General features: G+C 42.0%; 1 protein-coding gene across 1 annotated transcript in view; it reads right to left on the minus strand.

The window, feature by feature from the left end:
- The window catches only part of LOC128937655 (mastermind-like protein 3), a 29,279-nt gene that overhangs the window by 10,938 nt on the left and 5,031 nt on the right, over window positions 1–13,310 (minus strand). Inside the window, exon 2 of the mRNA XM_054277449.1 lies at window positions 8,167–9,639. Coding sequence (XP_054133424.1) covers window positions 8,167–9,639 — 1,473 coding nt within the window. The remainder of the gene's footprint in view (window positions 1–8,166; window positions 9,640–13,310) is intronic.

Raw genomic sequence — 13,310 nt, forward strand, 5'->3', positions numbered from 1 at the left:
ACAAAACAAAACTCCAACCGCCCAAACAAAACATCAGAGCAGGTTTATTCCATTTCCATTTACCAAACTAATGACCACATTTTTTTTTCTAAAGTGCTTCTGCATAAGTTCATTATCCAGTGAATATTCCTGACTTGCAGCAGTGTAACAAGAGAGAGTCTGACCTGGAAAGAGCAGGTCAGGCTCCACATGGAAGCCATCACAGGGTGGCAAGTCACAGCCTCAGTACATGCAAGGTATGCCAGTCTTTTGACACAGGAGGAAAAAACTCCTGCAAAATTCATGGACAATTAGTTCTCCCTCTCCCCTCTCTAGTTCTGTGGTAAGAGAAAGGATCATCAGCCTCTAGATTGTCAGTCTCTCAGAGGAACAACAAAAGGAAGGAATCAGGGGATCTGGAGGGAGAAATTAAAGGGGTCTTCCAAGAGCCAGCCTTGTGGAACATGATGAGGATTTTGTACTTCCAGAGGCCCTTTGATCCCAAAGGAACTCAAACACCTCTCTAAATGACATCCTGATCTCACATCAGTAAAAGGGAGCAAAGAAAACCATGTCCATGCAGGTGGCCATAGGATAGCTCCTGTGCTGGAAGGAGCACAGGAACACCTACAGGGCTTTAATAAACCTGGACCCAACCATGTACCACAGACCTGTGCAAGGCAGTGCAGGGGAAAAGGAGATTACCAGAACACAGGGAGAGCAGCAGGAAAGAGAAGAGCCATCCATAGCTTGCTTCAAAGGGGAAAGACATCAACTCAAACCACATCTATAAGAAGCAAATGGAAACACTCCTCAGCTACTCAGAAACAAAAGCAAGACCTGAAGAATTGAACTGAAGCTGGGAGGAAGATCCAGGGCACACTCCTGTTGTAGACAAAGACAACAGGGCTTTTCCTACCAGCTTAAGAATGAGCAAGTCACAGCAGAGCTCAGACTCAAGATGAAGACACTGAACAGCCTGTCTCTCTCTGAAAACCACAAAGGTTCCCTGCCTCACTTCTATGCCTCATCGTTGACTGCTTTTCCAATGGAAAAGTTCACCATGGAGTGCAGACAAAAGAGCAGCATTAGCTACATCCTTCCCAGGGTACCCAGTGGATTAAAGGTGCTCTTGCAGCTCAGGCTCAAGCTGGTCAGATCAAAAGCTTCATTGGAGAGCTCATGCAAAGAGTTTTCAAACAAATTCAGCTACACTCAGATGCAAGGATACATCAAGTATAATCTGTTATTGTTCCACCAAGAGTAAATCCTCACCTAAGCCTCAATTGATAAAAATTAGTCTAAACTATTCATCCTCTTGTGCCCCTTGTATTTCCTATCTCCTTGCAGTCTGGGGCTTCCAGGTGTGACTGTGATCTTCCCCATGATGGGATGGTAAGATTCAAATGACAGAGGAAGAGACTACAGGTTGACCTCATTGTCAGATAAAATCCATTATGTGTGATTAAAACTTTACAAAATGCAGTCACATTAAAAATTACTATCATGAAGTGCACCATGATTTACTGACTAAATGAATGAGAAATTTATCTGAATAAAATAGTCTTAGCCCTCCTGCATTGACAATGCATGATAAATTGCTGATTGTGAGAAGATCATTGCTTGCTGTTGGATGACTTACACACATTGATTTTTCCTAACAATGCTAATTATCATAATAGTTTCTCCACATATATTACATAAAGTTTCCTCTCAGCAAGCAAAAATTATTTCAGGTCTTTGAGTCCCAAATTGCAAAGAATAAAGATGGAGAAAGGAAGGATTTACAAACTATCTCCTTGCCTTTTATTATGCAGATCAAAGGTCCAACCCACTGGATCTTACTTCATCTTGAAGAGATGGGAACAACATTCAAGAAAGCACAGGCATTGTGCAATGAAGCTGTGATCACAGTGGGTTGTTTTCTGCAAAGTTATGATCTAATTTTGTGAGGCCAAAAAAAGTCTTTGAGAAAGGAGAATGCAATTCCAAAGAACAAGGGGAAAAACCCCCACAATTTCTCCAATTTCATTAAGATGCACAGGGGCAAACAGTGCAGTCCTTATGTAAGTGCTCCCATTGACTAAGGTTGTGTAGGTGAGAAATCTCTCACTAAGTTGAAAAGGAAAAGCACAGTCTATTAATAGGAAATTAAAAGTGGTGGAATAGATAAGAAAAATGGAGGAGAGAGAAAGAGAGACCAGGTATTGTATTCTCAATTAACTGAAAATCAATCACACTGACACCCAGAGCTTCACCCACTGCAGACACACAAGCTTTTTGGTACATACAGTTTCCCCATTGTGTTCCTTTTACCTGGGGGATGTGAGCAGGTGCTTGGGGAACCACAGAAATTATTCTCCTTGATTCTGGACTAGCAACCCCCACGGAGTCAGATGGATAAAGTGAATGCATCTTCAGACTGACCACATACACTAAATTTTACAATACATCCATGTACACTGTGTAGTTTGTGATACACATAGTAATTATGCCAGAAATGTCTTAAAAGGCTTTAAATATTTCTGTTCTATGCACGTCTGTGAGAACAGTGAAGTTGTCTTCAAGTGATGGGACCAGTTTCACATGATATGGGGGGTTTGAAAGTTACTCTCCCAAAAAAATCACTTAAAATTGCTTTTCCATCTGCAAGGCTGCAAGGGTTTGTAACCCTAATTTACTGCATTCTCCTGCCATAGACAAATCCCCTAGGGTGTGCATGTCCTATGCCACTTAACAATAGAACATTCCTACCTGTTTTGTTTTGTTTCAGCCATCTGTGATAAGGGCACACTGCAAATAATCTCAATCCAGTGAAGCTGTTCCATAGTCTGGAACGCTGCAATTCTGGTTGAGATGGATTAGCAGTCAGACTGCAGATGTAGAGGCCAAATTCATCTCATGGATGGTGCTGCAACATTAGTGAGATTATAGCTGAGATTCCCCAGTTCTTCACCTGTCCCATGACTGGTTAAAAAACCATTTACTATGACAACAAATATTTCATACTATTTCCATCTGCCAGAGGTATACAGACCACAGAAAGCCATGGTGTCTGCAGTAATTTCCTGTGAGCTGTGACAACACCAGAAAAAGGTCCTGTGCTATTAAAGGGGTAAGGAGGGGAAGTAGAGAGATAAAAGCTGGATGAGGGGAAACAGGAGGTAAACTTCAGCAGGGAACTTAGACAGAGAGAAAGAAAAATGCCTTATGGAGTAGTGGGAGAGAGAAAAGAAGCAGACAAATAATATAGGACAGATTGAAACAAAAAAAACCAACAAAAACAAAAAATCCCCCCAACCTGCTGGATTCAGAGGGAAATAAATACACACTGGAAAAATAATTCCCTGGAAAGTGCATGCTGGGCAGTCTCAGGAATCTTGCTTTCTCTAGGCAATACTATGTACAAAAATGATTTTAAAAGTCAGATGCTTTTGAGGATGTTTACTCTTCAAGGAATGTCATGTCACAAAAGGAGGAGTCATCTCAGGACAGACCTTACACTCTCTCTAGGTAGACACTTTCAAATTTTTTTCTTTCTATTTTTCAAAGACACAGACTTTTCTCCAGTTTCTCCAAACAAAAGGCATTTCACATGTTTACCTGTTTCTCAAACCAGATTTTAACCAGAAGTGAGAGATCTGACAGAACAGATTCAACAGAAGGGTACTGGCATGAGCCAAAGACTAAGCCTCTGGAGTGAGTAATCAGCTTTAACACTGCCCAAGTGTGAAACAGAAGCGAAAAGGAGACAGAGGAAATGCAATTTTGTGACAATGCTGCTAAAGTTGGGCTTGCTTTCTCATGAGGTACTTGGTCTTCTCCGGGCAGCTCCTCTCTTACTGTCCAGGAAGAGCTGCTAACAAGCTCCCACCGGGTGTAAATGAGGACTAAGCCCCTGTCTGGGAGATGTGCTGCCACAGAATGGGTGGCTTTGTCCCAGTGTGTAAGATATGCTTGCAGGCTAAGGCACACAAAATGTTCCTCTCACACATGAAAAAGGGGCTGAGTGTGAGTGGGAGGACTCCAGAATGCAACAACAGAACAAAGAATACAGGGAGCAGCTGATCTGCTCCCCTCCTTATTAACAAGTTTGGCTGTGGCAGACAACACTGAGCTGGTGAGCATTAACATAGAGAGGGCAAGCTTCCCATTGCCCATGAGGAATGAAATCTTTGCTGAGAGAGCAGAAGCCACGTTCTTCAGCAAATTAGATGCATCAGCTGGGGTTTGGCAGAACCTCCTGAGCAAAGGACTCCAAATCTGCACTTAACCACTCACTTGGACAGTCTTTCAAGAGATCTTGAGTGTTCCTACTATGGACACTCACACGTTGCAACGTTAGGAAATCTTTCTGCAGGGAACACACATACCGATAACCTAATGCTTCTATGTGGCATAAGGCTTGACTATTTAGAAATGTTTTGGAAAGCATCAGAAATAGGACCCACAAAGATAAAATGAAAGACAAAATACGAAGTCAGAGATGTGAGGTACACCTTGGTGGTGATGTGGAACATCCTAGCCATGCCGGGAGTACAGACTGACCATCAGAGAGCACTCCTTCACACAGACACAGGTCAGGTGCATGCTGAGCTCAGAGCAGCTGGAATGGGCTATGAGATTGGAAAGCTAAAACTGATGATGCTAACTTGCGCTTTCAGGAAAAAAATGGCACAAAAAACCACCAGGAAAGGGTAGCACTCTATGTAAAAATATGCTGCTACTGGCTATAGACTTTTCAAAACCACAGTGCTTCACAACTGCAGTTGTAATGAATAAAACTGAAGGAGAGTTGATTGGCACACACTGAATCATTAAACTATTGGATCTTACTAAATAACAGGACAAACTGCTCTTTATGTAGCAACCTAGATCATGTAGGAAGGAAAAGAAGTAAAACAGAGGACATTTAATATACATTTTGTGCAGTCAGTAATACAAAATATCTGCTTCTAAAAATAACACAAAACATTTTCTTTACAGATGTGAATAATACACACTGTAAGTCTTCATGAAACTTGACAAGGAAAAAATCACACAACGCTGTATTTTTATAAATCTTAAACAAATGGAGAAGTTTCTATGAATCAAAGAGTTACCACTTCAACTGTGTTTTATAAAGTGGAAAAGACCAGTTATTCTGACACATTCTCTAGCCAAGCAATGGAACAACTGGTTTCAGCTCTCTACCAGCAGTAACTTGGAGGATTTAGCAGTATTCACTTTGGCATGCAAAACCAGACTGAGCAGATGATGCATCTTGATTGCATAAGATTAAAACAAAGGGCAGATAATTAAATATGAAATATGCTTGCAGGATGGTGTCATTTCTCTCCTTCATTCGCATCTCTACAATTTTAAACAAAATAACTAGTGGTTTCATTAGGAAACAATTGCAGCATTCTCACAGTCCCATGCAGGCAAATAGCTGCAGTCTAGTTTTACTGTTCTTACACCCACAGAGAATTCTGTTTTGTTTTGACCTCTCATTACTTTCCCTCACACACTTGGCTCCAAACATCAAATTTTGCCTCAGCCATTCAACAGTTATTCCTTTGGGCTGGTTTTTTTTCTTACCATTATGCATTCATATAGAACAGCTGGAACTAAGAAAAAGCACAGTTAATTATTTCTAAATTTCCCAAAGAAAACCTTTTTACTTTTCTTCAGTTTGAAATTACTTTTTGGTTTGAGGAAGAAGAGAAAAATTGCCTCACATAAAACCTTGCATAGATCTCAAAAACTTAATGGAACATTTTAGCTTAAAAAACAGTGTAATTTTTGAGAAGGAGGTGGGTTCAGGTTTTCTCCCTTTTATTTCTAAAATAATATAAAAAGTCTAAACAAAGCGATTGTTGTGTCTTGAGGGGGGAACTGATTTCTTTTATTATGACATGAGAACCACAAGAGAAGAGAATCTCTATCCCTCAAATACCAAGCAAATCTGTGCAAATCTACTTGCTGGGTTAGCCTATGAGCCCCAGCCAAGTAAGAATGGAAGAACCACCCAGAAAAAAACAAGACCAAAAACGGGCAACACCTGCCACATGCTCACAAACTAACAAATGGTTTTGGGGCAGATCAGGGGACATGGAGCAAGGTAGAGAGCAGGGAATTCTGAGTCTGACCAAGGGGAGAACAGTCAGGTATGAGGTAATATTGGTAGGAAAGAGTCTTGGTAAGGTAGACAAGTCAGGACCGACCATGAGGTTTTTTGGATATCGACGAGTCAGAATCTGCCTCTGGATTTAACACTCCGCTCCAGAAAAAAAATCCCATCAAAATTACCTTCAGGGCACCTCTGAAAAAATCCCTGACTCAAACAAACTATCCCTGACTATAACAAACTATGTATGGCTCTGCCCTAAGCTTCTTCTTTATAAGTCACAGAAATGACTTAATATCTGGACTTGTTTATGAAAGAATATCTAATTCTATCCAAATATCCAGTTTTTCCTACACTTATAAGAAAAAAGGAACTGAATGAGATTAGATAAATGAAACCTTGGCTATCCATTCATATTGTGGAATTGCAGAGAGATATTAACATGAATTTCTCAACTTATGAAATGGAGGAGATGGCATTAACTCTTCCACACAGGCAGGTCATCCTCTCAGCTCTTTGATGGGTCTTTGAGTTCAGCAGATTTAACAAAAGCAAAGGCAAGAAACAATAAAGCATTGGCAGCATGACCAAGCATCCTCCGCCTCTTAGTTACAAAATGACAAACCTGTAGCTACAATTACAGTCTAAGTCATTATTGCAATATTTCTCTAGATAAGCCTTTTCCAAAAGAAGAGGCTTTAGATCACCTATGTCTAATAAAATAGGCAAGCAGAATTAATATAAAAATATGAACCTTTGAGCTGTCACCATACATCCTGAACCAAAACCACGAGGCAGATGAACATTTCTTTTTGTTTTGCAGTTAACTTTAAATAATATGTGATGTGGTCTGACCTGGTAAAGCTCCTACTTCTCCTTATTGGTTGATCCCCAAACTCCATAAGCTGAAGGAATAACAAAATTTGCTGTATTTCTACATGCATTACAGTGTGAGTCACAGCTAAACCATGCTCAGAATGAAGTATTCCCTGTAGGTGGTGTGTAAACAGCTAATTTGGTGAAAAGATGTTATGCTAAAATGATCAACCATCAATTCTATGAGTGTATTGTACACTATTGGTGTATATCAGATTTCTTGACCTGTTTTGGTGGCACATAACTTCTGCAAAGACATCACTTTGAGAATTGATTATTAACTTTAATCCATTTTAAAACTCTCAATACAACATTTAGAAAATTTGTTCTTGAACCTTTCCATGGGCAGATCTTTACAGGGGCTGCACAGCTAGGAACACCCTGCTGACCGAGGAGGTGATAGGGCATTGATATAAGCAATATTCCAACTGGTTATTAACTCATTACAAAGTATTCCCCACGCCTGGCAACTGCTGCACCAGAGCTTAGCATGGAATACACGAGACAGTGATGCCAGGGCTCTGAAGCCAACATGGCTTTAGCCTCTTGCTGAAAGACAAAATACTTGGGGTTGCTAACGACTACTTGAAAGTCCCAGAATAAACCATCTCATCATCATGGCCCAAGCACCACTAAAAGCATTCTGTTGTTCTTACTTTTTCCAGTTAAAACCAAAAGCACTCAGAACCCAAAATATTTTTCCTTTGCTCCCAGAGCCAAAATGCCAAAAATGCTGTTTAGAGGTAGCTTGATCTCTACCCCAAGAAGAAGGGACCAGCTGCTCCATCTTTTTTTCACAATGCTCGCTACACTGTGGTGAACTAAGCCATGCAGTGGTTTGGGATCCACAACCACCAAGTCTTGCATTACAAAAAAAAGGAAATAAACCCTCCAAGGAAGAATGACTTCTAACTCAAAATTTCCCAGAGTGGCCCCAAGCACTCATCAGAAGAGACACAGGGAGAGAGCACTGAATTAACAACTGAAGCATAGTGCAACATAATTTCAGTTCTTAAAATAATCAGGCTGCAATACCACATGAAAAATCCAAGAAGCATCTGCAATGACATTCCATATTTTCCAGGAGAAAGAGGAGACAAATGGAGGAGACTGCACAAAGAGGTGTCAGACTCTGTATTAGCAACACAAGAGGCCCACTGTACAAAGCCCTTGTATCAGCCTCTGGTTGTGCACTCACTTACCTGACCAAGGGCAGGGAGTGCTGCATATCCCACGGGCTGATTTATCATTCCTTTCTGCTTCATGATGAGCATGCGTTTCTGCTCCTCGCTCAGGTGTGCCACGTGGGCTGGCACCTGGGCCTGCTGGGCCTGCTGCTGCTGCTGGATGTAGGGCACCATGGTGTTCTTCCCGGGGTTTGCCATTGCCGGGGCCATCATCTGACCCAGCTCAGTGCTGAAATGGGTCAGAGGTTTGGTGTTGCCATAAGAAAGCAGATTGGGCTGCTTGCCCAAGGAGTTTGTGACCAAATTATTTGGCTGCTGACTGATCATGTTCATATGATTTTGAGGGAGGTAGTTATTGATTGTGGTCTTCTGGGGGTTGTTTGCCATAGGAGGCACTACAGGGTTTTGGTTGTTAAAGGCTTGAGAATACATCATTGGGCTATTTGGTTTGTCTGCACTGAAGGGTGCTCCGTAGGGACTGGATGGAGGCCCCCCTGGTGACCAGCTTGAGGGCTGATTTGGGTGCTGCTGCTTCTGCTGCATGAGCTTGGCCCTTTGCTGCTGCTGGGCTGCCATCTGCTTGAGCTGCTCGGCTGGGGACAGGTCAGCGCTGGGGCCAGGCCCTGAGCCCGCCACGGCCGAGGCCGCGCTCATCAGGAAGCCATTCCCGGAGCGCCCCTGCGTTTGTCCGGGAGTGTGGGCCTGGCCGGGGGTCTGAGGGGACTGCACCACACAATTTGCTGGAGAGCCAGCAGGGACTGGGGCCAGCGGCGCGCTGGATGCTGAGGCAACGCTGGAGCCTGAGGAGATGTTGGAAAATGGAGGACCGGAAGAAGATGGTCTGACCTGGGGAGATCCCAATGGGACATGAGTGAATGGAGAATGGGATGGATCACTTTTCACGCTCGCGCTCTCCTGAGTCTCTGTGGCAGGCCTGGGATATTCAGGCTCCTTCTTCTCTTCAAAGTCTTCATTGAACAAATCCTGTATATCATCTTCTGGGACGGTGTTCGCCAGCTCGTCTATGAGCTCCTGCCACTCCTGATCATTTAGGTTAATGTCTGAGAAGAGCTTGTTCTGATTGGAAAGAGATGTTTCAGAAGTGTCTATGCAGTTGGAGTCATCCAGGGGCTCTTGCTTTAGCTCCTTGTTGTGCAGGATGTTAAAACCATCATCCAGCTCGCTGCAGCCGTTAACAGGGAGCTTTATCTCAGAAAGCCCACCGTTTTCACCCAAGTCTTCCAGACTACTCCTGTGAGTTCCACTGTTCTGCAGGAGCACAGGAGCTTTCATGTCAAGCTGGTGAAGAGGAGAAACAGCAGGCAAAGGCAGATTAATGGGCAAGCTGTTGATTGCCTCAATGCCTGGCCCATCCTTGCGTGTCCGCTTGCTGGTTGGAGAAAAGCCCCCATCGCAAACTCCATTCTGCTGCTCTCCATTGAGAGGTGAACGTGCGCCTTCCAACTTCCTTTTGACTGTCTCTTGAAGCTTAAAGAAAACAAGAGGAAAGGAAAAAATTAACCATTTGCAGACGCAAAAGAAGTGCTCATGGGCACTGTGACAAGAGGCTCCTCATCAAGCCAGTGACAATAAGTTTCAAAACTGGTTAGGAGGTTTCTCTGATTTCATTCTTATGCCTCGATCACTTTGAAAACACAGTCTAAAAACCCCCCAACAACCAAACACTTCCCACTGTCCCAAACCAAACCTTCCTTTGACTAGGAAAGCAGAACTGTAAAATATGTCTGTGCTTTCCAAGCTGAATCTGTGCTAGCTTCCAAGAAATTTAGGGAGCAAGTTGACTAATTTGACATTTTAGTGCCTAATACAGGGATAAGATTTAAACAGTGTGCCTAACACAGTGAGGAGTCTTAAAATGGAATTTTAAAAAAGAGAAAAAAGGAATCACTAAAACTTACTAGTCACTCCAAATTTTTTTGTTGTTGTTGGAAGTTTCTAGAAGCTTCTTAAAAAAGTAACTGCAATATAATTGATTGACTACTTATATTGAAATGTGTTGTTGACAAAAAAAAAATTGCATAGTTTCATTTGCTTAGCCCTATGTTCTTGGCTAACACATTGAGAATCACTTTTAAGGGAGAAAAAAAAAATCCACCCTAGAAAACAGAAGGTGCTTTGCATAACTTTAACTCAATCAAATAATGAAAAAAAAAAAAGGAATCAACTATGTGACTATGTGCTAAGGGCTAACATAAAACATAAATAGCTAACAGAAATAATGGCCAGGCAAGTCTACAGAAAAGCAAATAAATTGGAATATAGGAATTTTATAAAAAAATAGTGTATTAACATCAGTTTTGAATCTGGTTGTAGAAGCATAGCAAAGAACTGCAGCAAGCAGCAGTCCTCCCCACTCACACCCAAGCAGAGTCCTTTACTTATGTACCAGGCTAAAAAAGCGTCTCTCTTCACTAAGGCAAAAAACAATAGTGGGGAGGGGAGGAAGCAAAGAGGTCACAGCTCCAGCAAACGCCTTCAGGACACGCTTGCATCCTTGATACTAGAACAATAGAAGACAAAATACTGAAAGATTTTATCAGTTTTTAAAGTATTCTTACTGGTAGGAAAGTCCCAGATATGCAACTCCCACCCCTTCCCTAACCTAGAGGTCCTCAACCTTCTTTCTTCTCATAATCCAGATCTCATTTATTTCTCCCCTCCCAGAGGGCTGGTCCCCCTTTCATCCCATGCATAAGATGGGCAAGCAAACCCGTATCTTGCCCGGGTTCTGGGAAGGCTGTGCCCTTCTCTTGCCCCTCTTTCATCACACAGTGCAGAGGGATGTGGCCAGCACAGGCATTGCTGCAGCCACAGCTCAGCGTGCATGGGACACCAAGCTACTGTGAGGCTGCTCTTTTGCAGAGAGCCAGGCAGAAAGACAGTGCCATGAGCCTAAGCAGACCATCAACTCCTTGATTTTCACTGGAGCAGATCAGCTTTTTAATGTGGGAAGTCACTGTTGGCATAAGTGGCCAAGACTTTACTGCCTGTTCCACCCTGCACAAAGCCAGTGTGTGCCAAGCCTCCTGCAGGCAGAAATTCCTCCCCTTTGTGCTTCTGTGGTGCCACACAGACCAGCTGCCCTGTAACCACAGCCTCTGCCCCATGGCTGGGCTCCCCTCTCCAGTGTCTGGTCTCAAAACCCTGAATTTGGAGAGGTGTGGATGCTCATCTTGGAGATGAGAAGGTTCTGGGCAGACCTTTATAGCACCTTCCAGCACCCAGAGGGCCTACAAGAGAGCTGGAGAAGGACTTCTACAAGTGACAGGACAAGTTTGAAATGGATTCAAACTGACAGAAGGTGGGTTTAGGTTAGATATTAGTAAGAAATTCTTCCCGGTGAGGATGGTGAGGTGTTGGCACAGGTTGGTCAGTTGATGTAATGGGTTAAAATAGCATATTTATGTAAATGTAAAAATAGTATACTTAAATACTGCCCTTAATGGGCCCCTCCCACAATTTACAGCTGAAATCACCCATTTCAGCTCCTAAGCCATCACACTGCAAAGTCCCTATTGCCACAGCAGAAAAACTGCATTCCCCCAACAGCAAGTGACTCAAGAGTGAGCCCAATGGGAATGCTCAGGCAAAACCAGGATTTGAAGAAATGTTCAAAATGTGTCATGGCCCTTTACCCCAACTTCATATTGATCAGTGCTGGGATAAAGTAAGAACAGGACATGGTGGCAGGCTTCTCATCATGAAGTAAAGTTCTATAAGGAAAATATGGGGGAAAAAATTCCCTAATGACAAGGCAGGGACCAGTGAGAGTGATTATCTCCTGAGGAATACAAGTGAACTGACTCCATACATTTTGCAAGTTTGAATGAATACTCTACAAAAATATTGGTGAGAGTGATATGCTTTAACATGGTTTCACACTTCCAGGTTTTAAAACATTTACCATTTTATCCTGAATCTATCACCTTATTTGTATATGAATATACAAATTCAAAAGAATTTTCCAAAAAAATCAAAACTATCTAGTGGAAAATAACCAAATAACCAGCCCTAAAAATATCAGTTCCTAAAGTTTCATCATGTGCTGGAACTTGTATGTCCCCCTGTACAAATAGACAGTGACTTTAGCCCAGTATATAAATATTCATAATCATGTTATTATGCATTACAACAAAAAGCAGCTTGACATGAAAACTATTTTCTATGAAATATGAAACATACAGAAGTCGTGCTTTTTTGTAAAAAGAAATTAAATTAAATCTATTCTAATTTTGTTTATCCACATTGTTCTCCTTCAGAAGCTTTTGGATTTGGGGGGGCTAACAGGCACTAATATTTTTGTCTTCTTTGTTTGCTCATTGAAAAACTGTAGGTAGACAAAGACTTAATGTGAAAGGTTTGTTAGAAGGCAACATGCTGGGGAAGCCTCTTGATTCCAGCATTTTGGGGGAGTTGGGAGCCATGACAATAAATGTATCTCCTTTTTTTTGAGGTACAATGCAGAAATACTCTTATCAAATGATTTTAATGAAATATTTCCTTTTCATATCTTGATTTAATTCCCAATCACCATATGAACTCTTGAATGGTTTGGATATCCTACACTGAGCATATACTGGCAAACAGTTTACCACAATCAGGATTCCAGAGTGTCTTAGACTAAAACCCCAGCACTTCCCCTTCCCTCTATAAACACAATCCCTGAAGTAAAATAGTACCTTTTAAAGTACCCTCTCTCTCCTTCTCAGTACAAGCACACAGTTTGTGCATGTTTTATGGCATGCATTGTGAAGATATTAGCAGGAGCTGAGAGATTTAGGTCTCGGAACAGAAGATTGTTGACACATAGAATAAAAACAAAAGGAAAATATCAAAATCAAAGGAAAATATTGAAATAAAACAACCCCCTTTCAGCTTCACAAACTTTTAGCTTTATTCACACAAAATACTTGGCTGATGAATCTTCATTTCACTGCTGTTTTCTACCCCAAAGCACAAGAGGGGGAAGCAGGACTATCAGTTCTTTATAAGCCTTTGAAAAAACTCTAGTCGCAGACTGAGAAAAGGTCAGATTTTGGCAGGTTGACTTTTTAAATGGCTCTCGGTTGGAGGAGAGGCAGGGGCACAGAAACACAAACACACACCGAGCTGAAGGGTTGGGATGCAGCCCATCCTGA

The sequence above is a fragment of the Melozone crissalis genome, unplaced genomic scaffold, assembly GCF_028551555.1.
Source record: "Melozone crissalis strain CALT ecotype California unplaced genomic scaffold, PUWL_Pcris_2 ptg000020l_1, whole genome shotgun sequence".
NCBI lineage: Eukaryota > Metazoa > Chordata > Aves > Passeriformes > Passerellidae > Melozone > Melozone crissalis.